This window comes from Cynoglossus semilaevis, chromosome 14, assembly GCF_000523025.1.
Source record: "Cynoglossus semilaevis isolate Cse_v1.0 chromosome 14, Cse_v1.0, whole genome shotgun sequence".
NCBI classification, from domain to species: Eukaryota; Metazoa; Chordata; class Actinopteri; order Pleuronectiformes; family Cynoglossidae; genus Cynoglossus; species Cynoglossus semilaevis.
The window spans coordinates 10,990,496-11,017,210 of NC_024320.1; the positions used below are offsets into that span (position 1 = coordinate 10,990,496).

Below are 26,715 nucleotides of genomic sequence, written 5' to 3' on the forward strand. Positions count from 1 at the left end.
AGCACGTGTTTTACTGCTCACATTTAATGCACTCGTTCTTCTGGGTTGCTGGCTGTTGGGAAATGGCTAAGTAGAATTAATGCTCCTGGAATCTTGGACGTCCTGTGTGACACTATAGCCAGACAGGAATACAGCATGTTCATAGGTTTCCAAATGCATTGGGTTTGGACGAGACAAGAACAGAGACACAAAGGAAAGAAGAGTTAGTGAGCTGTCACATTTATTGCAGTCCAAACAGCTGCTGCTAAAATTATAATGTTTAGCTACAACGCCAAAGGGGTTTGTGTTAATGTCTGTATTCTGAGTGTATGAAGAGATGAGAGGGCAAACCGGGGCAGAGATGTAGCGGGGAAGTGTAAAGACGGACAGTAAGATTCAGTGATTTTCTTTTCCTGGTGAGATGCTGACAGTTAGATGGATGAGCTGGCTCTGCATCCTCCTCAGTTCTGCTTTTCCTCCTAGCCTGGCACTAGCTTCCAAGTCTCTGCTTCAACAGTGGACATGGGGCGAGTGCAGAGAGGGCAGAAAGGTGATCAAATAATTTATTTCAGATCAGACTCAGTCAGATGTGGGCCAGTTTGTTCTCACATATCAACCATATGGTGCTTGATATACCCTGCCTAGAGGGAAGCTCACTCCATCAAGTCACTTTTAAGCCTTGTTTTCAGCTTAATCTTCATTATGATTAATGTACATGTAGCCCAGCAGTTCCCAAACTTTTTTGGCTGTGGACCGCCTTTTATATCCCAACTGGGCTTACACACCCCCACTTCCCCATACTTTTGGTAAAAAAAAGAAAAAACAGAAAAGGCAGCAATCTTTCTTATAAAGGCAGCATGATTATTCATGCTCAAATGACACATATAACACACTTATAGTAAGCATAATGTTATTTATTGTATTTATTAAAATTATTTTATTTAATAAAAATATAATCTTTTGATTTAAATTTTTTTAATCAGAATTTTTATTCACACTTCCTTATTATCTGTTCAGAAAAAAATAATGTGTATCCATTGGGAATTTGTTTTGTCAAGAATGTATTTAATTCTTGACAGCAGTTTTATTTTATTTTTCTATAGATGTCTGTTTAAATAAAGATTAATATTTCACCTGAACAGATAGTATATCAAATGTATCATCTGGAATTTTTTTACAGGGTATCAACAGTTTTAAAGTGGAGTTTTAAAAATGCTGAAAAATAGTCATTGTAAAATGTGACCGGTCTTAAGATCTTTTGCTGTCACTTATTGAAAAGGGACAACAACGACCAAACCGTTAGTGAATGTTCCTACAGCTGTATATAATAATAAGGGACACTTCAAAAATGTTTTATTTATGAAATACAGGAATTTTGGGAAGTGTAAATGAAAGGTTGTTTACTTCCCACACATTTTGAGGCGGTTGTTCAGTTTTTCCGATGATTTCTAATCCAATTTTTTAAAGTGTGATCATAATAATCACAAAGTAACAAAGGAAGAAGTTGAGCCGAGTCCTACACAAGCATAAATAAAAATCCTGGGCTTGCAGAATCAGGACACTAAGGCTTCAGTTCTTGATCTTTTAAAATGCAGACACACTGTTCTGACGGACATCACTGCACTCCCCCATGGTCTTTTGTCTGCAGCTCCTGTCTATCATTCAGAATGACCTGCTTTTCCCAGTTGTAGGGATCAACGCCGAGTGGTCAGACATTGGCAAAACTAGTGGCTAATGATGTCACCTCGGCTAAAGGGCTCTTCATTAAAACTGGATCAATTTGGCAGCTAATGCTTTCAAACAAGGGGCATGATGCCAGGGCTGCAGCTGCGAGCGAACTGAGGATGTCCCTCTAAAAGAGCTGGGTAGAGACACACGGTGATGGAGCCCAGCCTTTGTAGGTGAGGGACGTACACACACGGACACACAGGCTTCTGCAATGAGGAGATGAATGACATGGTCACTGAGGTGTGTACTTCATGTCAACATGTGAACACAGACACATTCTACTGAGCTTATCTCTGGCAAACACCAGCTGGGAGAGACAGGGAGAGGAGAGAGATACGGCTCTGCCGTTTCTTCTGCCCCTTCCTTTACTTTCCTTTTTTTAATTCAGCCTTCATTTCCATTTTTGAGAGAGGGTAATGTGACTGTGCGAGTTGAGCGCAGAGCAGACAAGCAACAAAGCAGGGAGGAAAATAAAAAAGGCAGATGAGAAGAGTGAGAAGAGAGCAGAGACACCTTTCACCACAGGATCCTCATTTTCCTTGGGCTGTATTTTAGCTGCAAATGAAAGTGCTCCGTGATTCTGCAGCTCAGCTCCTCTCAAAGGGAACATCCTCAGAACTCTATTGTGGTGGCACATGCTTTGTGCGCTGCTACCAAGCCTCTGCGTCTCCTTGCATTGTGCTGTGGATCCATATTATTTTAGGACACTGTTACAGGCACTTAGTTTAAACGTATATTGTGACAAACTCCAAATCCTTCCTCTGCACTTTGTCTGCGTACTTGCAGTTGTCCCACTCCTGTCCTTGCTCTCACCTACCGTGTGTGTCATTATTCAACACTCATCTGATCGCTACTCCCGCTGTCTGAGTGTGACCCTCTGCTATTAATTTACTGCCAGGCACTAATTCAGACACCTCTCCGTAGCACTAGTTTCACATATCTGTCCTTCAGATTATGCCAGTCATCCACCTACGGTGCATTTAAAAGCCACATCATGAACTCCTACTGGTGACAATTAAATCTTTTGGATGCCTTTAAGAGATACTGTTATTACTGAAGTACCAGGGAGAGTAGAGTTTAATTTTCACGCACACAACCTATTTGCTCCTTGCTTATTCATATGAGTATAATACTTATCTAACAAGGTAGTAACAGACGCTCCCTTAGATCCCTATAAAAGATTTAAACACATACAGTAATACACAGGTATTGCTTTCCAGCATTTTTAATGTTGAGTAATTTGCAACATTTATCAAAGTCAAATGTAAAACAAACCAGCAAATAGAGTACAACTACTTTAATATTTGATCTTTAATTTCCAGTTCCTAACTATGCATTTTTATTTAAACAGGAAGTTGAAACTCATACACAGAGGCATCATCAAAATAAAAGCATAACCTGAGGTAACACCGTGACATACAAACAAATAAGTTACTGAGGACATCCACCTGTTGTGGCCTTTAATTTACTGCCAATAACATTTGTATATTTCTTTGTCAATAGTTTCCTAAACAGGATGTTTAAACGCACCGAAACACCTTCAAAATAAAAGCCTCGCCGGCAAACCAAACACATTTGATAACAAATGTTATTTAATAATAATAACAACATCATGAGGAACGGTAGCTCTAATGTATAACAAGTTTGTGCAAATAAAAAGTAACCCAGCTACCAAAGTGCAAGAACATTCCCAATTTTTAGATCGATGGTGAAGTAGCTAGCTGACGCTGTCAGATATGTGGCCACTGGTGAACCACTATTGACCTCACCAGACTAATGTTGGGTTATTATTTGTCAGGAGCTTTCAATTTTTCATGTTCGCAAAAGTTTTTTTTCCTGTTAGGCAAAAATAAACATGTTCCTCCTCCAGTCAGCGTTAATGCGCTGATGAACATAAGATTGTATTAGTTACGTATTCAAATTTAGCATTGACAACTTCTTTACAGAGATCTCTACAAATACAGATATAGAAAACTTGTCACATTTGCATTTTCTTTAATCAAGACAAGAAAGAAAAGAAAACAAACACCCACTTACCAATTTACTTTTATTGGCCTTTCTGGCCCATTAATGCAGCATTCTTGTTTAACTCACATCTCTGCCAAAGCGTAGTATATTGATTTGCTGTGAGCTGCATTTTTAGGTGGGTAACATTACAACCCAGTATTCATTAATTTCACCGTGTTTTCTTAGTCTTAGTCAATAATGTTTACAGTAAGAAGTTTATTAACCTTTATGTAACAGGCAATAGCAACAGAATATAAATGTTCAACAGTCTAAGTCAGGGACACCACGAAGAAGAGGATCAGACCAATGACAGTTCAAACCCTTTTATACAGATGTCAGTAAATAATACACTTAAATATATTGTAAACATAATGTCTTTTGTGCGGTTGTTACACTAAAATACATTTGAGAAACATTTTATATAGTTAGGCTGTTTAAAAGTTAAACAGTATTATTTATGTACATTTCTCCTGGTAAATAAATTCAGTTTTGGAGAGGACACCAACTCTTCCAGAAAAGTATTTTCTGGTGTATTTTTTGCCACATTTGCTAGTAACCGTAGGAAAGCTGTGCCCGTTTCTCTCTAATTGGCCTCATTATTTATCCTATGTTTTCTAATGAGGTCCTGCGTCCCTGTACGCACTTTCTACATGTGCTTCAGCCCTTTTGGGCTGAGATGAAGTGTAAAACTTCCCTCATAACAGCAAGGGGTGTTATTTACATGGAGGGACACAAAACGGTAGAGGACAAGGCCGGCGATGAGGTCAAGTGCATCTCTCTTTTCACTCGCTGTTCCTTCTCTCTATAGACAATTCAGGGCCATTGTGCTCCACTCGGCACAATGGCTGTCAGAGAACCTCTTCACCAAATAATGACACCATGACGCCACGCGACAGTCAGAGAGGAGCACGTGAGCTGGGCGAATCGTACAGTTTCATTAGCCTTTGAACCTGCAGAGGAACTCATAAAAAGATGGGACTGTTGTCTGAAATGGGAGACCGTTAGCACCTCGCCGCCGCCCGGCAGCGTCTGCATAATTACAGCTTTTAACTCCGGGGAAAATTAGCACTCTGCTCATGCCGGCGGACAACCTGGCAGATCACGGTGGCACTAGTATCTTATAGTATGTAATTGTGGGGGTAATTGAGATATTCAAGGGCAAAAAGAAAGAAAATTGAACGTATTACTTGTTTTGTTTTCCTGTAAACTTGTTTTTCTGAAGTTGTGTTCAGTGAAGCTGCAGTAAAAGTAGAACTTGAAGCAAAATACAACCAAGAACAAAAGAAAAAGAGGCAAATGCTTTAATATCATGTAAAATGTAAAAGTTATTTTATGAACCTGCAACAACAACAACCTCTGTTTTATTACATATATTGCTTCAACTAAATGAACTGAATCTTCATTTCTCCTCCAGCTGCTGCGGGTTCCACTTTTTGCCATTAAGATCTTTAAAATAACCTCATAGAAACTTTTACTTTTGTATAAATGTGAAATGAGCATTTTGCTGAGGACACTTTTACTATGAGCAGTAACTATTTAATGAATGAAGATTATACATTCTATCCTGTTGTAAGAGGAGGTCACAAAGGTCGAATAAATGAAGACAACTGGGGTAAATCTCACCGTCTGTCTATGACAGTTAGGCCAAAATGATTTCACCTCAATCAAAATGCCAAACCATATTAATGCTTAGTAAAGCTTAGCTTGAAGGTGTTGTGTGCGGAAATTCAAGAGAGACAATAACACATTAAGCTGAATACTAAAAAAAGATTTAGTATTCTTTAATAATACTAAACAACAAATAATAATTTTATACAAAAATATGATTTTTATTTCATTTTATTTGAGTGTCTGATCCCAGGGTGAAGAATTCTGACAGTTGGTGACCCCTTGTGTACAGTGTAGGCATATGTAATTTAATAATAATTTTATACAAAAATATGATTATTATTTCATTTTATTTGAGCATATGTAAATATTTTTACATTCTTGCCGGTTCAGTTCACAGTAGATGGTGTATTAACATAACTACAGTAGGTGCTGGTATCTTAGCATTAATGTTATGTATATTGTCCACATGGCTGGACAGTTCCTTTCAATTCAAATCTCAGGCTTTGAATCTAAGACTCTCATTTATGTTGTTTTGATTCTGCATGGACCAGATGGTAATGTCACATACAGGCTGCAGCATCTCAACCACATGCTTGAGGTTTCCGCCGGCGTGCAGATCATGGAGGGATGGCAGATTGTTGCCGTTCACTTTCTCAGTAGAACAAGTGACCTGCTGGAGTCTGCTGTTAATGTTGACAGTGATGGACGTGGCAACAATGCCCTTAGTCATGTGTGTTTGGAGTTTCCTTAAGTCGGAGTAGTTTTAGATTTCACTTGAAGTCTATAACAAAGATGATGTTCAGGAGGGACTTTAGAAGTCCACGACAGGGGTGTCTTGCACGGTGGTGAAGCAGTTAGGGTAGGGGTTTTAGAATGTTTTCTGAACTCTGAGCTGAGAGTTCTGCTTCGCCAATAAATTATCATCTGATACCCGGAGTGGAGCTTTACATTGAGTAGAGATACAATATAACATGTAAGTCTCCCTGATAGCTGTGGATTAGCCATGATTTATCGAGATTAATCACAGCGTTCCTAACCATGACAAAAGTTTGCTGGTGAATTTAATGATGGAATTATGGAATTTAAAAGATGTACAAATTTATAACACTCGAAGGATCTTCATTGGTTGGTAGATTTTGGTCATTGATGCTGATCTTGAAGGTTCCATGTAACGCGTTGATAGATTCTTTCAAAACACGTGGGCAGAAAAATGCAAAATGCATATTCAAAATGTCATAATTAACATTAGTTCAAATGAAGTCTGTTATTCCCATAATGGGGAAATTCACAGTGTGAATGTTTGCAACTCAAACAGGCTGCCAAACAGGAGGCGCTATTAGGGATATGTGGCTCCTCTGGGGCTTGAACCCAGGACCCTATGCGTGTGAGGCAGGCGTTATGACTGCTACACTATGGAACGGCTAATGCAAATGTGTATAAAACATATGTTTTTCTCACTGTTATTTATCTTTCTTTTTAATCATGCTTAACAATAATCATAAATGATCACAATTAATCATGATTAATCCACATATACTGTATGGTTAATCAGATTAAAATCTTTGAATCGTTTGACGGCCCTACTTATTACCTACATAAATGTAGAAACCGTCATGCAGTGATGTTAAGTTATATATCAAATTCAAAGTACAAAACAAAAACAATTCAGAAATAGGAATTTGGGGGTGGACATTGTGGGGCCTGACTCCTGTGAGACCTGCTGTGCCTCACTTAAAATGTTGGGTTGGCTTAAGCCCCTAGGGGGGCAACACTAAGGTGATGCCACTGAGACAGTGCCTCTGCTCATTACCGGCCTACTGGTTTGCTCGCCTGCAGCACTGGAGAGCAGTTGTTTAAATGCAGAGAAATGGAGAGTTAGAGAACTCGGATGCACAACATGTTTTCCTGATCGTGATGTTTTTCTACCATGCTCATAATCGTCTTTTCAACATGCAGAGATGAAGAGCATGCACAAATAATGCATGACAGGAATCTGGCCCAGCATCCTCTGAGTGTATTCAATTCTGCACAAGTGTGTTCAAGATGTGCGTGATCTCCACACTTTTTTGTCAGCTTGATCAAAGTAGACACGGTGCAGAGCAGACGTCTCCAAGGTGAGATTAGAGTCTCACTTCTTCCACGGTGTGGATGTAACAGTGACTACCGTTAAATAAAAAGGTACCATCCTAAAAACGCACCATGACCGAACCCCCGTAATTCATCAAAGTGATTCCACTGTGGCTCTTTCCGCTTATCAAATTGTAAAATATTGTCCATGACACTGTTATAACGGGGCGTAATGAATGCACTAAATCAATTTGTAATCATTGGGAGTAGTGAGTGGCCCTGCTGGGACACCGTCGTTATCACAAATTATAGTGGCAGATGCACGGTGCCAAGAGGAATTGATGGAGTTCCTAAGTGTTAAACAGCACCACATAGTTTTTTATTAGTGGGCATTATTTTAAAATCCAAAGTCTGAAATAAACCTGGAGGTCTAATGGCACCATTCAAATCATGTCTATGGCCATGAGTCAAAGAAATTAATTTTATATTCAGTAGATTTTGTTACTCAGCAGTAAGCATGCCTTTAAATTATTTCCCTGACGTGCCTATTGGAAGGCCAGCATAGCTACGGAAGATCTTGTAGAGTTAATAACATTTTTGGATTTTCCTCGAACATCACCTCCTCCTGAGCTGGCTCAGCTGGCATAGGTTAAACCAAGATTTCCATAATTTACAAGAAATCCTGCTTTGTAGTACAGGTCTCTGGAACCAGCAGGAGCACAGACATGGCAGCCTTAAACTTTTTTAAAGAAACAGTAAAGCTGAGCAAACTAAGCCATCTCTACCAGAAGCAAAAAAAGGGGAAGCCATGAATAATGAAGTTTCCCATGTCCTACTCTTGTCTCACACAACTTACGCTGAACTTTCTGACTGCCTCAGATCCAAGATACTAACAAATGAGTATGAACGTTTGGTAGACGACTCAACAAGAACGAATATTTCTGTCCAGCCGACTTGTGTCCCTGCTGAGATCATAGGCTTCTTCTAAGCGTAGCGCATCATCACTACGAGATACATTATATATGCCTTTTTCTCAATTTTTTTGTATTACTATCAAAGAGTTTATTGCTCTTAATGGTTTCTAAGATTGTTCTTTTATTTTAAATATTCTATGTAATATTCTACAATTATTGTGAATCAAAACAGTGTTTTCAAAGCATTACGTGTATTTCTACACTGTTTGTGGTAGATGAATAATGAAAAATGAACTTTCAAACATGGTGATATCAGAGAAGTTGTTTTGGGCATTAATTTTGAAATACTCATTTGTATGGCTGAGTTGGTGGGTTACTGAAACGGAAAAAAGCCTTACAACCAATAATAATCAATCCTCATCTGAACGTGTTTTTTCACCGCCACCTTTGGATCTTTCTGTTGGTGAAACACACGTTTGGAGAGGTTACCACCATGAAAGAACAGAGTACATTCACCTTGACCACCCATACAGTATGTATCATGTAGTTTCCACATTATCCTTACATTCAGGCTTCTTGATATTGGTGACTTTACAGGTTACCCCTTAACAGTCTCACGATCCCTAACTGGCACAGGTCCGGTTTGGCATCTTTGATTGTGTCCCTTAATTCCATCGTGTTAGCCTATGACTGTGTCTGCTCACTGTATATCTGCAGGACCATTTCTCTCCGTGTGGTCTTCAGACTATTTTGTGTGCCTGTCACGTCTGTGACATTGATTTCGCCATTTAGAGCCAGTCAACTCCCTTGGCCCCTTTCCAGAAATGAAACAGGCATCTGAGCTACACATTCATTTATGGTTATAAGTCATTTGTTTTTCTGATGCCTGCATATTGCAGCTGGCTTTGAGAAAACGTGCTGCTTCTTTGAAAGCAACATGCTGTACTGGACTATGATGGACACTGGACAAGGGCCTGTAATATAATCTATTCTAGCAATTCAGTATCTTTTCATCCTCTTGTTTTTCTTCCAAAATTATAATTTTGGTCCTTCAGATATCCAACACTCCATTAAACTTGGTCAACCTAACAAACCTGAATATTTCAGATATCCAACACTCCATTAAACTTGGGTCAACCTAACAAACCTGAATATTTTCTGGACAGCAACTGTAAAAGTTGTCCTCAGAGATTTGTAACCTGGTTGATAAAGAGGAATTTGTTGTGAATGCTACATGTCTTACGTGTTAATGCTCTGGCAATGGGAAATATCTCTGGTTTTATATTTAATTGGATTTCATTTAATTTTTAAGTTGAAATGTTCACAAAATCTCTTAACTTCTTCTGTGTGGAAACAAACTGCTGCCAAAGGGCACATCATTGGTGTATACAAACATTACAAATGTTATTATAATGCGCATTCAGTATATTGAAATACATGTACACAGTGCACTACATTTTTCATTTTGCACATAATGTTAATCATTTGATTAACTGCACTTGAAATGTGTAATTGTTGCCCGGCACCAGTCTATTTTATTTTATTTTTTTGGTAAAAGGGATTTCCAGGAGTTTTGAATCTCGGACGCTTGACCTCTAAACAAAGCAGAGAAACGCTGCTGAAAAATTGCACCAAAACCTTCTTTAAACTCCAGCAACAATGACTCAACTTGGTTTCCCTGCTGCTCATATTTCTGTTCTAAACTGACTGTAATTCCATAAAAGACAACTGTAATTCTGAGCTACTGTCAGTCTTGTGCTATTTATTGTTACCTATAGTGCAGAGTCACACACCCCTGAAATCTATATGCTGCCATCACTTCTTAACTTCATGAGACACTTTGCTGCTGTCGGGAAACTTACTGCATTCATTTTCATCCTGCTTGAGAATTTCCGTCTGCATCTCAATGTTGGCTGGGACCTACTTTATACCACATTTTAAGACACACACGCCTTTTGTTTTCAAGGAACGTTTCACCAATAAGTTCAAAACATAATTGTCATGCTAACTTTAAATCAGGTTTCCAAAATTAGGGCAAATGAAATGCTGTCAAAAACTTTCCTGCTTTTGATTCTGGAGGACAACTAGATCACGAAAGGAACGCTAAGGAATAAAAAAAGGTTGCAAAGGAAACCAAAAAAAATGACTGGAAAACATTTAGATGCTCGTATTTTATCAGTAATGTAGCACATTATGTATATCAGGGGTCTCCAAGTGTGTGCAGTTTATATGAGTAAATATATATTCAGTGTTTTCAATGTATCTTCAACCTGATCATTTGAATAGTGACCAAAAAAGTGAGTTGGAGTAAAAACTCCAGTTCTTTGACAAACCACATGGTTTTGGACTGTGGGAGTAAGCCTGTGGCTTGGTGTGTAAAGGAGTGGATTTGTGTTCAGAAGGACCAGGTTCGAATCCACCAGCCACCAGGTTCCACTGGGGGCAGTGAGCATGGCACCGTCACCACACACTGCTCCCTGGGCAGCTCAGCTTGAGCGGCCATGCTTACTGAAAATATGGGTTAAAGGTCACAGGTCGTTGTGTGCAGTTGTTTGCTGTGTCACAGTAAAACACTTTCACCTGGAGAGAAAAAAAAATCATGCACATAGGAAGAACCAGCATATATATGTTTATATTTTACTTTTATTTTTTTACTTTAACCACCACCGTTGAGTAGGCAGGTCTGCAGAACTATGAAAGAGCCAAAATTAACATATGCACTCACACAGATACACGTATTTTGTGTTGCCACAAATCAGGACATCAATCTCTGACTGTGCCAATTTGACTCCAGGGTAATGAATGAGTTTAGGGCTAAAACGTGGCATGCCTCATAAGCACTCATAATAATGCTGCCACTATCATTTTTCTACCACTGAGGAAGAGTGGCTTTGAAATATCCTTTGAAAAAAAAAGTCATGAAGTCCTACAGTATGTACATTCACACTGTACAGTGGCTTAAAAAATCAGCTGCAATGCCTAATTTGTCCACACAAAGGAGCAATGGTTGTGTTGTGCTCTCTTTACTCATCAGTGAATGACCAATAAAAAAACATCAAGATGTAGTTTGTAAAGTTTATGAAGTGTCTGTGGACACACGTTAGAGAAATAAACACTTGGAAACAGCCAAATGAATACCTGTGGCTACAGCTGTGTACACGTTTGTGTATTTGTTTGGCTTGTGTTTCCTCAAATAAAACGAGAACACAAAGAAGCGCTTTTGCATCTTGTCTGTCATCATTGAGAACCATCCAATTGCATCAGTCTCCAAAGGAGCTTTCCTTTGAAGACTGATGCAATTGGATGGTTGTGAATATAAATTTAAAGAGGAAGAATTACAGGCGATTTATTTGACAATGGAAGGTAGGCTGTAGCAAAATAGCCCATTAAGCAGAAACAAAAGGTTGAGCTTTTATAATGCTAACAAGACTGTCTGGATGGGGTTTATGTGGCCTGAAGCATGCTGGGAATACTTACACACCTTCAATAATCTTTCAAGAGCCTGTTAATTGTCATTCTTTTTCTTTATATTTATATTCACAAACTTTCGAACTATATAGCTTTTCACTGGGGCCCTTGTCATTGACATGGCTTTTTCCTTTTCTGCTTAGCAGCTCAGTAGTTTTATTACTGCAGTGTAGTGTCAGTGATTCTTGCTGGTTAAACTAGTATCATACACATGAAAATATATGATGAACTATCACAATTTCTTAGGTTGTTCTTTGTTTTATGATTCTCCGGGTAAATTTGTTTTGGCGTCTGCATACTGTCTTTAAAATCACCATCTTCTACATTCATGGGAATCTCTTTTTTCTGCTGATATTATGCTAGTAGGAAGTCAAAAATTTCCATTGTCAACTATGGCAGCATAGCATCAGTGGACCAGGGTCGAACATCAATCACTTGAAGGTCCGTTAAGACTCAAGGTCTCGGAGGACACAAAGCCCTCTCTGCTTCTCTCCTCTTGTTGGCGTCATTGGGAGTCTCAGTGTTAACCTGAGATGACCATGACTAACGTTGGATCTAAATATGAGATTTAGGAGCTTGGTGCCGTGGGTGACATGATGCTCCTCACTTTTTCCCCCCTGAAGCTCCTCTGTCAAAAGAGCAAGAGCTAGCCTGTGAATGACGAGCACAAGCTTTGTCACATAACTACATTATGTAGGGTCCCCAAAGGCAACGGTATAATGTGATACACTGTGCAACTGTAGCTAGGTTGCTACAACAACTGCCCGGGCTCATGAGTTATGTATTATTGTTTTCAATAGCGGTCTACAGTTTAGGTGCTGTACCACACTGCTGCAGTGAGGTCATCCTACTAATGGGCTGCATAATTCTCCCTTTGGTGCTCTTTAATTTCCCAGCCAGGGTCACACTGTAAATGTACCTTGACAGAGCAGCAGCCTTATGGACACCGCTCATGAAAAGACTGCGTATGAGATTGTCGGGCTGTCAGAGATGATAAATGTCACGGCTGAAAGACAGTAGCACAGCTGCTGCCGCTGTAGGCACAGCCCTGGACATCACTACACACAGGCCCACACAAATACACAACAATTTCAGACAAACAAACACTGTCTCCCCAAAGTCACTGTCAGACACTAGCCGGTGAAAATATTTGACCGAGTATCTGACTTTAAAAAGTTACTTTCCAATATATTCAGTTGCAGCTTCAACAACTTTATTCCAACACAGGCTGTGTAAAAAAATAAAGAATCGAGGAGGTTAATGACATGTGTATCTGTTATTATTAAGTGCAAAATGTATTTATTTTTTACAAGACTACTACGCATTTTTTAGTTTAGTAGTAGTAGTTTAGTACTAGTATTGTTTTAATACATTTTTTAATTTAACTACACACATCATATGTTGCCTTAATTAATTTAAACCTTTTCTATAATAATATCTAATCTGATCTACTGACTCCTATCAGGAAGAATAATTGATTCCAGTTAAAACAGGTTTAATTCCATACATGGTGAAGGAAAAGTTGGTCTTCTGCTGAAAAGTAGTTGAGCTGATGAATTTTGAATGATCAAAGTTCTTACATTTGTCTCAATAATGTATATTTCTAATCCTGGAATGTGTCTAAAAAGTTCCCAGACTGTCAAAAAAAAGAGTACCTTAAACAGCCAAAAACCAACCAACTGAAAACCCTGAAACTATCATCACTATCATGAAAACAACTAAACTGAAGTTTAAACAACTCTGTTAGCCAAAAGAAGATGTTATTGTTCCCAGCATTAGGATGTGAGTCATGACACAGTGACCCCGATCCAACCCCCCCATCCCCCCACCCCACACTGTCCCTACATAAGGCGAGAGTCATGACACAGTGACCCCGACCCAACCCCCCCACCCCCCCACCCCACACTGTCCCTACATAAGGCGACAAACATTGCTGGTAAAACAGAGGAGTAACGTTCCGTTTGTGACATGTTTGTGTGATACAGCTAAGTTGTACACAAATGGCAGTATTTCCACTGTTACTTAAGCAGGGACATACGTATATAGGAAAACATCAAGGAACCCCCCCAACTATCCAACACCCATATAGAAAGATAAAATACATAAATATAAATAAAACTGTATCTGTTAAGATCGTTATGGTTGTTTAATAGTAGCAGTTCAAAAATCCCATCTGCACCCCTACATCCAATGGACAAATTATAGCTTAAGTTTGGCAAAAACACAATAAAGAATAGCATATTATATTTTAGAAAATGAACTGAGGAATCAATGACAAAAATGTCAAGATCATTTTAAAAATTGAATATTTTGCCTTACTGCCCCTAGTGCATATAATAGTTTCTACATATTTTACCTTGAGCTAGTTGTTAGACTCTAGCAATGAATTGGGACGTTTCCTCTGACTTCCCTTAAAAAGTGAAGTGTCTTTAACTCTGCACAGATACTTAGACGACTTGCCAGGTGACATTTGGAAAAATTCGATTCATTTCTTTCAAAGTCAATGGGTGTCCTCTTAATGGCTCTGGTTTTAAGAGAGGGGGTTTCTCAAAAATCTTCAATGTCACACCTGGGTGTTCACGGCATACTTAGCAGCCAAAGAGTTGCAGGAGGTGAAGAAAGTGCATCTGTCTCTCACAGAGCTCATTTAAGGGAATTGGTAAACAGATCCCTGTCCGCCCATTGACTTTGCTGCCACACGAATGAGTCAGACTGCAGTGGCAGGAAGCACAGAAGTCTTGCACAGACACTGTGGAGTCTTGTCACCGACACGCACAATATGCTGTCTTTGAATCACAGGCGGAATGCTTTGTTAGATGCCCCAGTTCTTGCGAATAAAATGTCAAGGTTTTTTTTTTTTTGCCTTTCCTCATGCACAAATTCGTTTTTTACCCCATATTTCTCTTCCTTCCAAGAATCCTACCTAGGTCTCTCCACTTCTCCTTCCTCTTCCTCCATTATTCATTTCCCTTTTCCTTTCTATTTTCCTTTTTCTACCCCTATCACAACTCTTCAAGGCATCTACCTCATTTGCACTTTCACTCAGGCAGGTGACAGGAACAGGTGCACTATTAATTATGCTTTAAAATCTCTTCCCCCCTCGTGCATCGTTTCACTTTCTCCTTTATCAGACTCTACTTCTGCAGACGCTGTGCTGCACCGCTCCTCCTAACCTTAACATACTCTCCTGTCTTAAACTTTTGTTTCCTTTTGCAAGTATTATAAGAGCAGTTCTACATTAAGGTCTTCTGTGTAACTGTATTCTATAAAAACATATTATTACATTGATTATATTATATTGTATTTCATAGAATTACATTTTTTTTATTTTAAGACACCAAGCTGTGGTTTTAGTCCACTAAAGTTGTTGAGTCTATACTTGTGTATAGTATAAACAACAACTGAAAATTGTAGCAAGTAGTAAAAAGGAGATGCGTACGGAAGTCGACGAACATGTGACGTGAACAAGTGAGGTGGTGTGGGCAAAAATTTGCTTGAAGGCTTGCTCGTATCTTGAGATGTTCGTATCTTGAGGTTCCAGTGTATTTTGCACATTTTAGAACAATAACAATGATTTTATATGACTTTGATTGGATGGTCAGTTTGTTGGTTAGCTGGTTGGTTAGTTTGTTGGTTGGTTTGTCTGTTGACCTCACTGTAACTGACCCGTCAGATAAAAACAACCCCACTGCTAACATCAAGGAACAGAGCAATGGCTTACTAAAGCGTGAAGTGCACTAATCATTTGGACAGTTTGTCATACAGTATCTTTAGGGCATTTGTGGCCCAAGTGATTTGGGTTTGCGATCCCTGGTTTGGATGAACACACTGAGTGTAAAACTGTGCTCATGGCTCACCCTAGAACTTTTTAGCACTGGTTTTCCATGCAATTAATGCGCCAAAGATTTAATCTCAATTCTAAATCAACCAGTAAAAATGTTATGCTGTTCTCTGTTCAAAACCATTAGTCATTGCAGGTTTATCTCCTGAACACTCGGAGGGTGTGCAGGGCACAGCACTTTGGAAGAAAGTGATTCTGACTCGGACTCAACATTGAAGATACACTGTGGGATTAATACTAACCCTAACCCTAACCCCAGTACGCAGTAACCGCTTCTACAACTAGCCCTCAGAATGATCAAGGGATTCTTCTGATAAAGGGAAATCTCCTTGGCCATGTTAGCAGGAACACATTTGCATGCTGTTGATCAATAAATGATACATCTTGAAAAAGAAAAGCAGCGGATTCAGAATATGTTGTTTCCTTTCAAATTCTCTTTTATTTATTGCACTAAACACAAATGCTGACCAGCAAAACACACGTGTGATGATGAAAAGAGAACATGAGCTTTTGCAGTGTGTTTGTAATACACATGGACCACGTGGACAGTGTACAGCAACAGTATTTGCAGGTTCTTTAATTGTAGGCGTTTAATTCAATGTGCATTAAAGACTTGTAAATAGGTCACAGGGAGCATGACTCCTGAGGAATGATGTATTTCAGTGGAAAACATTATATATTATTATATTTGATGGATTTGCATCCTCCAGTAATCTGCATTATATTTCTGCTTCTTTCCAGTTAGTATTTATTTTTGACAAAACTCAAGTGCCTTCTGTCATGATTACGTTGTGTAGTAGATAAAGCACTTTTGGCTCCTTCTGCCTCGGCCTCTGCGATGTGTATCCTGGAGACACGGAGCGCAATTTACCCACATGTGAAATTCACATTTTGCCCAGAGGTAAACTGAATGAAGAAAGGAAACAAGTCTGTCGGGAGTGCAGAGGTTTCTGTTTGACTGAGCGCCTCACACAAGGCCACTAATTGCATGCAATTGATGGAGTGAAAAATGCTAGAGGAAACGTTAAACTTGCACTGCACTATGGGTAGTTGACCCATGTGGACTCTTCTTGCCTGTGCCTACTTGCAGGTGTTTTTTTTTATCAGAATATACAAAGCTTATATAATGTGCTCCACAAAGCCTTTGTGGCTCTCACAACAAAACAGAAACTGTGATTCATCAGAGACATGGACACAGAGGCTCTCACCACAACAGATCACCTGCCTCAAACTTAACCAACTCTCAAACCAACCTTTTTACGTCTTCCTTTTACTGAGTCACTTGAACTGGTATGGCTTTCTACTTTCAAACTTTAATTTTAAGCCATTTAAATCACAGTGTAGACTTTAGACCACAATGAAAAGAACATATAAGGCCGATGTCATTTTGTGTAGCCTGCACTACTTAAAAGTGTAAGGAAATACAAAGTAAACACATGTTCTTTAGTGTGCTTTTCACCTCATTAAACATGAATACGTCCCCAACAAGGCTGTTGTGAGCAGCATCATCGAGATGTATCCTTCAGCTTGTGTGTTTCTAAAACAGAGCGCAGTTGATGCGGCAGGAGGGGAAATGCAGGTGCTTGTGTTTACTTCCCTCCGGACCTCCCTCCTACTTACTGCTTCTGCCTTCTTCTAGCACAGTGGAATGCAGATAAATATTGATCCAGGAAGCATTCGAGAGAAAAACATATACAGTATCAATGAAAGGAAATTAACAAGCATTGAATGGAAGTAGATTTTTAGAAAAAAACAAAACAAAAACAACCACAGTTTTTGTTTAATTTAGATACAAAAACAACCTGTGTTTTTCTTTTTCCTTTTCGCTCCTTCTTTTATCTCTCCCATTCCCGCTGAAATACTTTACTGCAGTTGCTAAGCAACAGGGAAACAGTTTTTCTTTGGTTCTACCGGCGAGTCCCGGAGGCTGGCAGGGAGATGAGGGCACAGTGGATGTACTGTGGCGCCTGCCAGCCGCTGAGTGCGTGCCCACAGCTGAGTCGGAGCTATGAGGACGATCCCTCCGTTAAGAGTCATAGTGCCGCTGGCAGGCACCTGGGGGTTATGGAAAGAGCAGAAGATAGCAGGGCGAGCTCACAAGCCACTCTGGCCTCCAAGCAGTGAACAAAGAGTCAACGTAAGGTCAGAATGAGTGATGAAACGGCACGACTTCCAACCACAGGACCCGATCAACACGTCCCCTGGAGAAGGAAGCCTCTTCTCTGCACTTTGTTGTTTTTAGAGGTTGAGTCACAAGTTGCTTAAAGTTGCACAGCTCACTATATGTTCTGGAAAACACGCTGTAAATACGTTGGACAAAAAGTTAGTTCACTGGTGAGTTTTGATAGGCAGTTGAGCATCTCACAATAGAAATCCTTTGTGCAATAAGTATGCTAATCAAAGCCTCTGCTGAAACGGATTCCACTGCTCTTTTATTACGTTGTTCATTCTCTCCGTAGGTGATTGACACATTGTAATCTTGCTAATAAGCACCTCCACTGTCTGTTTCGTTCCTATTGTGCAAGTGCTACAATAGGAAAACTTGGCAGGTGTGCAGTGTTTGCAGGGCTTTCAGTATAGGAGCTAATCCCAGTTACCTGCTATTATCCTGAAATGCAGGCGACACTGTATGGTGTGTCCCACAACTGTCATCCTCCACCAGCGTCCCTCAGGGGTCAGCAGCAAGTCGAACCTCACATAACTCAATGTCCTTCCTCCCAGCCAATCATCCACATCATTATTGGGACCCTGTCTCTGGTCATTAGGATGTGTCTGTAGCAGCCTGCTGCTTGTTCCCCCATTGCACTGAAGTTATATTAATTTAAAAAAAACACACGTTTTTAGGAAACAAAGAAAAGAAAGTCAAACTACAGCCTATGATTGGTTGTATAAGTGGGTTGTATGTTTTACTACATTTTAAAAACTGTGATAAATATGTAACTTTTTTTTAATATACCAAAGACAGAACTTGGTTAAAATTAATATACAGTGAACTGTTGAAGTACATAAAATGTTTATACTAACAAATATCTAGAATTGTTCTAGAATAAAAAAAATATTTTAAAAAGATTGCCAAGGAAAGTACCTAGTATTGACTTGATTTTGAAACTTCAAAACCCTGGTCACGCCATTCATTTCTCACACATACTTTTCAGCCGCTCCTGACTGTTTTATACTGTACAGTACCACGGTTCCTCTGTATGCATGCTATTAATGTTGTCCCAATACTATTTTTACAAACTAATATAAGTGCAAATATTTTCTTTTATGTACTCACCGATGCAAAGTACTGTCACGAATACTTTTTTAGTTTGCATTTCAATAGATAGACCAGAAGGCACATCGCACAGTAATGTGATTTGCAGTATGTGTGATCTCACACCATTTTTTTACTTATTACTCATTTATTATTTGACTCATTTTGTACAGGCTAGCATGTCACTCACATTGCAGGACGTCTCAAGAAAAACGAATAAAATGAAAGAAAAACATAAGGATGTTACTCACTCTGCCAATCAAGCCTTCATTGTACATGTTGAAACCTGTGAGTGGCCCTTGTCTTCGCCACACCATTTGAATTGGTGATGAAAAAAAAAAGAAAATGTGTTTGTGCTCAAGTGGTCAAGTAATATCCTGCTGTGTCTGCGCTTGGTTCCACATAGACAGTTGTAGTGATGTAGTATTTCTGTGCCGCTGTTAATTGTTAACAAAAGAGTTTTAGTCTTGGTATGAAGGATTGGGTATAAAATAAATATCTAACAAACATTCTGTTTAAAAAGAAACACCCATTAGAGACATGTGTTTAGCCCTGTGACATCTGCAATGATTACAATTGTAAAACACCTATAGTTCCAGCTCAAAATCTGCCAAGCTCTTGTCCAATACCAACACTTCAATGCACTTATTGGTTTGAAATAATGTCAGGCCTTCTTCTATAATGGCATCTGAAGCACTAAAGAGCAGCTGGCAGTCTAACCAGGGAGGATGTGTAACTACTCTCCAACTCAGCTGACATTTGAATCATTATTGGTCTCTACATGGCACATTGTTCATGGGGCTGACATTTCAAAATGCAAATAACATGCTTCATGCCAGGGCTGGGTGGATAGCTGACACTCACAAAAATGTAGATCCAGCTTTTTTTTCCACATCAGAGTGGTTGGTGTCTGTATCCTGCTGCAGATTTTAACATATTTGTACATTTTATTTGGGTTGTCTGAATCTCCCATTTTAAAATATGTCTTTATCAGGTTTATTATGTACACATTAAACATTGAACTCCTTGTCATTGTGACACAGCTCACCACTGCACACAACCAAATGTGACCTCTGTTTTTAACCCTTCACCAAAGTAAACAGTGGGCAGCTTTAAGGACCAGGGAGCAGTGAGTGGGGACGGAGCCATGATCAGAGCACCAGAATACATTTTTTATACATCTTAGGAAGAAGTAGAACTAAACAACTGGCTTGGATGCCGTCCCTTGAAGTCATTAGGATAAAATATCCTGGATGACTGAAAATCATTTGGACGGGGTGCGGGGGAGGGGGCGCCATAGGAACATAGATTTGTTCCTATGGCGCTACATAACTTGATTTCCGCTCTAAGTTCTAACTCACTCACTGGCTGTCTAACTGTATAAATATCTGTGCAAACCTTTCAAGCCTGTGCTACTTTAACACCGTCAAGCATGGATGTCAAAGTCCCAGCCCAGGGTCCATTCTTTAGCTCAGAAGCATCCCACATCTGGCCCATGGCAAGATGTCAATTACAAATTAATTTTGCACTTGCGGTAACTTTAATCTTTATTATTATGTTAAATATATCATTATATTAAACACAAACTACACCAATACACTATTACACTATTACATTATTTGTAAGCTCCTGGGAAACAGGATGCAAGTTGACCCAAAAAGAAATCTCTTGCGACCCACCTGAGGGTCGCGATCCAGTCTTTGGGAAACAATGGTCTAGATGAGGGCTTGCATTATTAAAGAAATTATTATTATTGTATTTTTAAATTTGAGCTTCTAGGTCTGCATAAACTGATTGTCTTTCTTTGTATTTTTCTACACAGTCCATCAGAGAAGTGACAGGTTACGTGTTGGTGGCTCTGAACCAGTTTGACTACCTGCCACTGGAAAACCTCAGGATCGTTCGGGGCACCAAACTGTACGAGGGTCGCTACTCCCTCGCCATTTTCCTCAACTACAGGCGAGATGGCTACTACGGTCTGAGGCAGCTGGGTCTACACAACCTCACAGGTACTACTGCATGTTTGTACTCTGTACTGGCCCAGGTGGGCTCCGCCCCCACTTTGGGAAGCATTGCCACAACATAAATCCTGCTGAGCTTCTGTTCTCCAACTATACTGCCCCCTGCTGGAAATTTGACTTGCACCAATTGAAGTTATGGCACAGGCACAAGAGCTTGACATCTGCCAAAAATCATAAAATTACAGTGCTTTAAAAAAAACATTGTAACTACAAATCTCAAAGTGCAAGTAGGCAAGACACAAATTAAAATCTGAATCAGTGCTGGGAATTGTGTCTTTGCTATTTCCAAGTCTGTGAGTTGAAAACCTTTATGGTTCCTAATTTGAATAAAGAGGCAGTGTTAAAGCTTTTATTTTTACATTGTATTTTAATAGAGTGTGAAAAGAGGCTGCTTTCAGTCAACAAGGTCAAACGCAGTGATAGAACATCAGGCATATGTCCTTACTTGTTTTTACAGCCCATACATTAAATTGAATGCACCCTTTTAACCATGTGATGCAATTAAACTACAATAACAAGATTCCACCATATATATATATAAATACACGAATAAAGTCCTACATTCATAAGAATAAAGTCAATCGCTGGAGAAAAAATGTTGTAGCATTTAGAGAAAAAAGTAGTAATGTTGGGAAAAAAGGTCTCAAGTCTCTTCGTGAATTCATAAGAATAAAGTCATAAATGTATGTAGGTATGACTTCATTAATCATAATGTTACGCCTTTATTCTCTATTTTTTTCATGTAAAGTTACGACTTTTTCTCATAACTTTAATTTTTATCTCAACATGTTTCAACTTTATTCTCATAATATTTCACCAGATCGACAAAACGTCTTAAACTTCATCATTATTTATTCATATATGTATTTTAGTAAAAACATGAAGTAAATAACAGGCTGCGTCGGTGGCATTTTGATTTCTTTAGCCAAAGTTTGAATGAAACCTGCTGGATTTTTGTGGTGGCAGGAAAACAGGAAACATGTCAAATTCTTCCAGCATTAGAAGAGGACAAAAAAACTGTAAATCTTGTCCAGCACGTATGTCCTTCATAGCACAGCCAAAGAACAAAAGCAAATGATTGCAGAAGCTGCCAGTTCCTGTGTGTGTGTGTGTGTTGGTTTTTTTTAATAATCTTAGATCTAATGATTTAATTGTGTTAAAGTAGCTACATGTCGCACCATTCTAGTTGAAATATGGAATAGAATGACACATCATGAATAAGGAAACTGGCTTCAGTGCCACCACAGTACATTTGAATGTGTCCTAAACCGCCAAGGCGTCCGTGCTGTTAAAGCCTTTGTTGTGTTTTGCCCGAGGCGTCTTCTTTGGCATCGATCAGCCTGCTTTACACTGCTCACCTTTGGGCCCTGAGACTTATCCTGCATTTTCCTCTTGCTGTTATTTCCTCATGGTCTAAAGGTTTATACTGTATGTCCTACATCTGAGAAGAATTGCATGTCTCTGCGAGGTGATGCATCATTCTTTGTTAACCATCATATGTTACTCCATCCATATTTCAGATTACGTTATAGCAGTAATCCTCAAACTGTGGTAAGCAAGGGTTCTCTAGTGGTAAAATTCATATTTTCACATTTACATTTTCAATTGAATCAATCTGAAACATACCATGGACAATTAATATAACATTTAAACATAAACATCTGTCTAAACATTTCTAAACATCTCTCCTGTGTGGTGGAAGCTAACAGTGAAGGCCTCTGCTGCTGTATTCTAATGTTGGTCATCATGGTGGTACTCAGAGAGATCAGTGTTTTCTCAGGTGGTACAGAGTAGAAACAGTTGGAGAACCACTGCTTTGTAGGGTTAATCAGACTTAAACACGACCCAGAGACCCTGGACTTTGCTCTTGTTGGAACTGAATTAATTAGAGACTAAAACAAACAAGTTTTTTTTCTTTCAAACGAAACGAAGTACATTTCTCTGACGTCACATAATCAATGAGAAAAAGCGTCACCGCAGAGAAAGTTGGACATGTGAGAATCCATCTTCGTGCAGTTGCCTTTGCAGTCTCGCTCCTTTTGGATTGATGGCGGTGGAATCAAACTGCAATCCATATTAAAGCACATGACAGATTTAGTGTAATAAGCTGCATTTTATGGAGTCTGAACAGGGTGATAAAGGACCCCTGGGAGTTTTTAAGGGCATGCTGACACCCTGAGCTGGTTAAAGTAGAGGGACATTTTCTATTTTGACCACCACTATAAAGAAAAGGGGTGAAGGAGGGAGAAAGAGAGTTAAGTGGACCTTTATTCCCAAATGATTTATGCTGCTCATTTTTATTGTTTTTTGTAGTTGACATTCTACAGTCTGTCTCCTTCTCTCCTCCAACTGCGCCGTTCCTGTGCTTATAATATGGATTTACAAGATTGTTCACGTTACAAAGTTCACCTGGAATATCAAACTTTATTATCTTTGCTTTTTTTTTTTACCTTTAAGATTTTTTTGACAATAGAAATAGAAAAACCTGACTGTATTCAACCACATACATCTTGCATTATTTATGTTATTGCATAATCTCCTCCTTCACATTCCCCCTATTTTCTTGAATCTTCTTTTTAAGTCTTTTATGGATCCCAAGCGGCAGACCTCAGCTCGGCTCCACGGCTGTGTGTTTCAGGCTCCTTGCTTCCTGTCAGGCTGGCAGGCTGCACATTTTTGTGTTTCCAGTGCGCACTCAGGATGGAGCTTTGGCCTTCAGTTCAGCACATGCCATCCCAGTGCACCCTCACACCGCAATTAAAGCTGAATCCAGCTATGCATGTGGATCAGTTCTGCTTCTACAGATGCCCTGCACCACTGTGCCTGGGATGAAAAATAAAAGAAATACATTAATCTTGCTTTAAAGCTCAAAATTAATTAGCTTAATATTTTCCTCTCTTTTAATCACTGGCATGGAAACTCCATAGTACTGTAACTTAGCCATGTGTAGTGAATGGTTTCCAGCACACGGTGTGTCCAACAATAGACCGCTGTTTTATCCCTCTGTTGGTTTAGTGCTCAGCAGGGGCTCCAGGCCGAGCTCTCCATTCAGTGTGGCTGTGGAGTCCGTGGTATACAGTACAGTGGTGTGATGTTAAAGTGAGAAGAATACACACCATGCCAGACTGGAGAACATGAAATGCACCAAAGCTTCCAAAAACCATGCATTGACAGCCAGGCTAATACAGTAGCAGGATTTCTTCTAATTACCCCATGTGGTGCAGCAATGGTGGTAATAGACACTGTATACACTCAGAGCTGCTGGAGTAACACTGTAAAAATAGTTATCATTAAATTCAGGTTAAATTCAATTTTCTTCTCACATTAAAAATTATAGGGAAAATGATTTAGAAAAGGATAGTGATAGGGAAAATATATATTTTTCTCTAGAGGCAGTGGTGGCTTAGTGGTTCAGGAAGCGGACTAGGGTCTGGAAGGTTTCAGGTTTGAGTCCACCAGCTGCCAACTTACCACTGAGGTGCTCTGATCATGGCACCGTCCCCACACACTGCTCCCTGGTCCTTGAAACTGCCCACTGTTCACTTTGGTGATGGGTTAAAAGCAGAGGTCACATTTGGTTGTGTGCAGTGGTGAGCTGTGTCACAATGACAAGGAGTTCACTTTCACTTCCTTTCCTTAAAAGCTAGAAAACTTTGCTAAAAAATCATAATCATAAGATGAAAAGTCGATTATAAGTTGTTTTAAATGTGGTTAATGTTCCATCTAGCCCAGAGATGCTTCCTGCTCAGAATGTCAGTGTTTAATTATTTAGGTTTCTCATGATGTGTAATTAATATTGATAGGATCTGAGTGTTTGCTGAGGATTATGAGTTTGTTTTCATTATTATATCTTCAGTCACGATGACTACAGGTCAAATATACTTCTGACTTTTTGTTTTCATTTTGGTAATTTTTTATCTCATTTTATCTCAAGTAATGTTATAAAAAAAATTTAACCATTTAATTTTAACACTAAACCAGTGTTTTTTTAACCTTGGACTCACTCACATACTGTCGCCTGGGATTCAAATGGGGTGACCTGTAATGTCAAGTAATTAGTTTAAATAAATACTGATACATATTTTCAACTAATTATTCATTTTTAACATTATGATTCAAAACACCATACATTTTAAACAGTTGTATTTTTCACATCTATAAATTGAGTTTAAAAAAATGCAGAAAAAAAAACACCTGAGCTCTTACATTTTGATTGACGGCTGTGATCACGTGACAGGTACTATAATGTCTCTGGGGTTGCCAGATATTTATGATGTCAAAATGGGGTCACAAGCCCAAAAAGGTCGGGAGCCACTGATCTAAACTTGAATTTTTAACCTGATCTCACTTGAAATAATAAATATTGTTTTTATTTAATTTAATTTTTTTATATATAATAAAATTCATATGATCCATCGATGAAGTCTTTGAACTCATATGAGTGACTTCCAGCCTGACCCCTCCTCCACCTGGTCCATAACTACTCCACTTAGCTCATATAAATAGATGCCAAATTCATCAGTGCTCTGTGTAAAGAAAGTAAAACTCTTCCATTTTTTTTCCTCTCAGTTCACCTTTCTGTCTTTTCACCTGTTCTGCCATTTTTAAAAGGTCGTCTGCGGCGACACAGACACAGTCTGACAGCCAGGCAACAACTCTGAACCCCCTCTGATTTAATGACAATAATTCACTGCGCTGTCTGGCTAATTGCTGCTTTTCTCCCCACCCTGTAAGCACTTTGAATGCATTTAGGTCAAATTACCAACAGCAGTCTTGGTTGAGATGAATTGATTTGCCGACTTCATTATAATTAACCCTACGTGCATCTTCATTATTAGAGCATGGCTATTGATTTACAGATTTACCGGCATTCTCAGGCATTTTATCACTTTCATAGCAGCACGGCCAGATCAGCAAAATGGGATTTGATTTTATGCAATGATGAGCGAGAATGAGAAGAACATAAATTATTATCAGACATTGATGTACAGTATGTATTTCATAAATGGGGCCTGGGGATCAGTGCTGTGCTGGTTTCAGGACTAACTCAACTAATAACTCAACTTATTACTCGGTTTACAACGTTGGATAACATTTACTGGTATTTTAGGTATTTTCAAAAGAACACAATATCATATATTGATTAATAGGAAACCATGAGGACCGGACAACACCATTTATCTTGTTCTGCTCTTTTTTCTTCCTCTTTTGGGTGGCACTGCAGCTGTAGCCAATCACAGCTGCCAACAAGAGAGGCAGGCTTCACCCTGGGGAGTTAACCAGTCCAACAATCAGTGTACCGGTGTCCTTGATTTCTGATGTCCTCAACCTGCAGTGTTTCATGGTTACATCACCATCTCCCATAAATTTACTTGGAAAGTCTTATTCAATCATTCAGACGTCAAGAGTTTGTACAAGTTATTGTAGAAAATCAATCATTACACTTCTGACACAAAGAAAGAAAACTCTGAATTTAAGTAAAGAGGCTTTTTGGCCCTTTTGGGCCTTACCATGGAAACATAGCTTGTAGCAAAATATTTTATTTTTTCATATGCAAAAATGCATCAATAATATAGATTTCTCACGCCCCTGATCGGGGTTTTTTAAAGGCAGATGTGTGAGGATTGTAAACTTCAGAGATGAAACATACACACTTAGTCATAAATAATTCTGAAGCTTGTATAATGCTCTTTAAGCAGAGTGCTATCACACATACCACCAACTAATTTTCATCTGAAAAAATGTTTCCAAAATAGATTTCAAAAAATGCACCTACTGTATATGTGAATTAAAGGAATTTAGTCATTTACAGAAAAAAAAAAC

General features: G+C 39.0%; 1 protein-coding gene across 4 annotated transcripts in view; it reads left to right on the top strand.

Annotated features, from left to right (window-relative positions):
• LOC103389576 (receptor tyrosine-protein kinase erbB-4) overlaps positions 1-26,715 on the top strand; it is a 226,784-nt gene that overhangs the window by 115,044 nt on the left and 85,025 nt on the right. For all 4 annotated transcript variants that reach the window (XM_017038635.2, XM_017038634.2, XM_017038636.2 and 1 more), the window contains exon 3: positions 20,694-20,880. In XM_017038635.2, the coding sequence (XP_016894124.1) occupies positions 20,694-20,880 (187 nt within the window). The remainder of the gene's footprint in view (positions 1-20,693; positions 20,881-26,715) is intronic.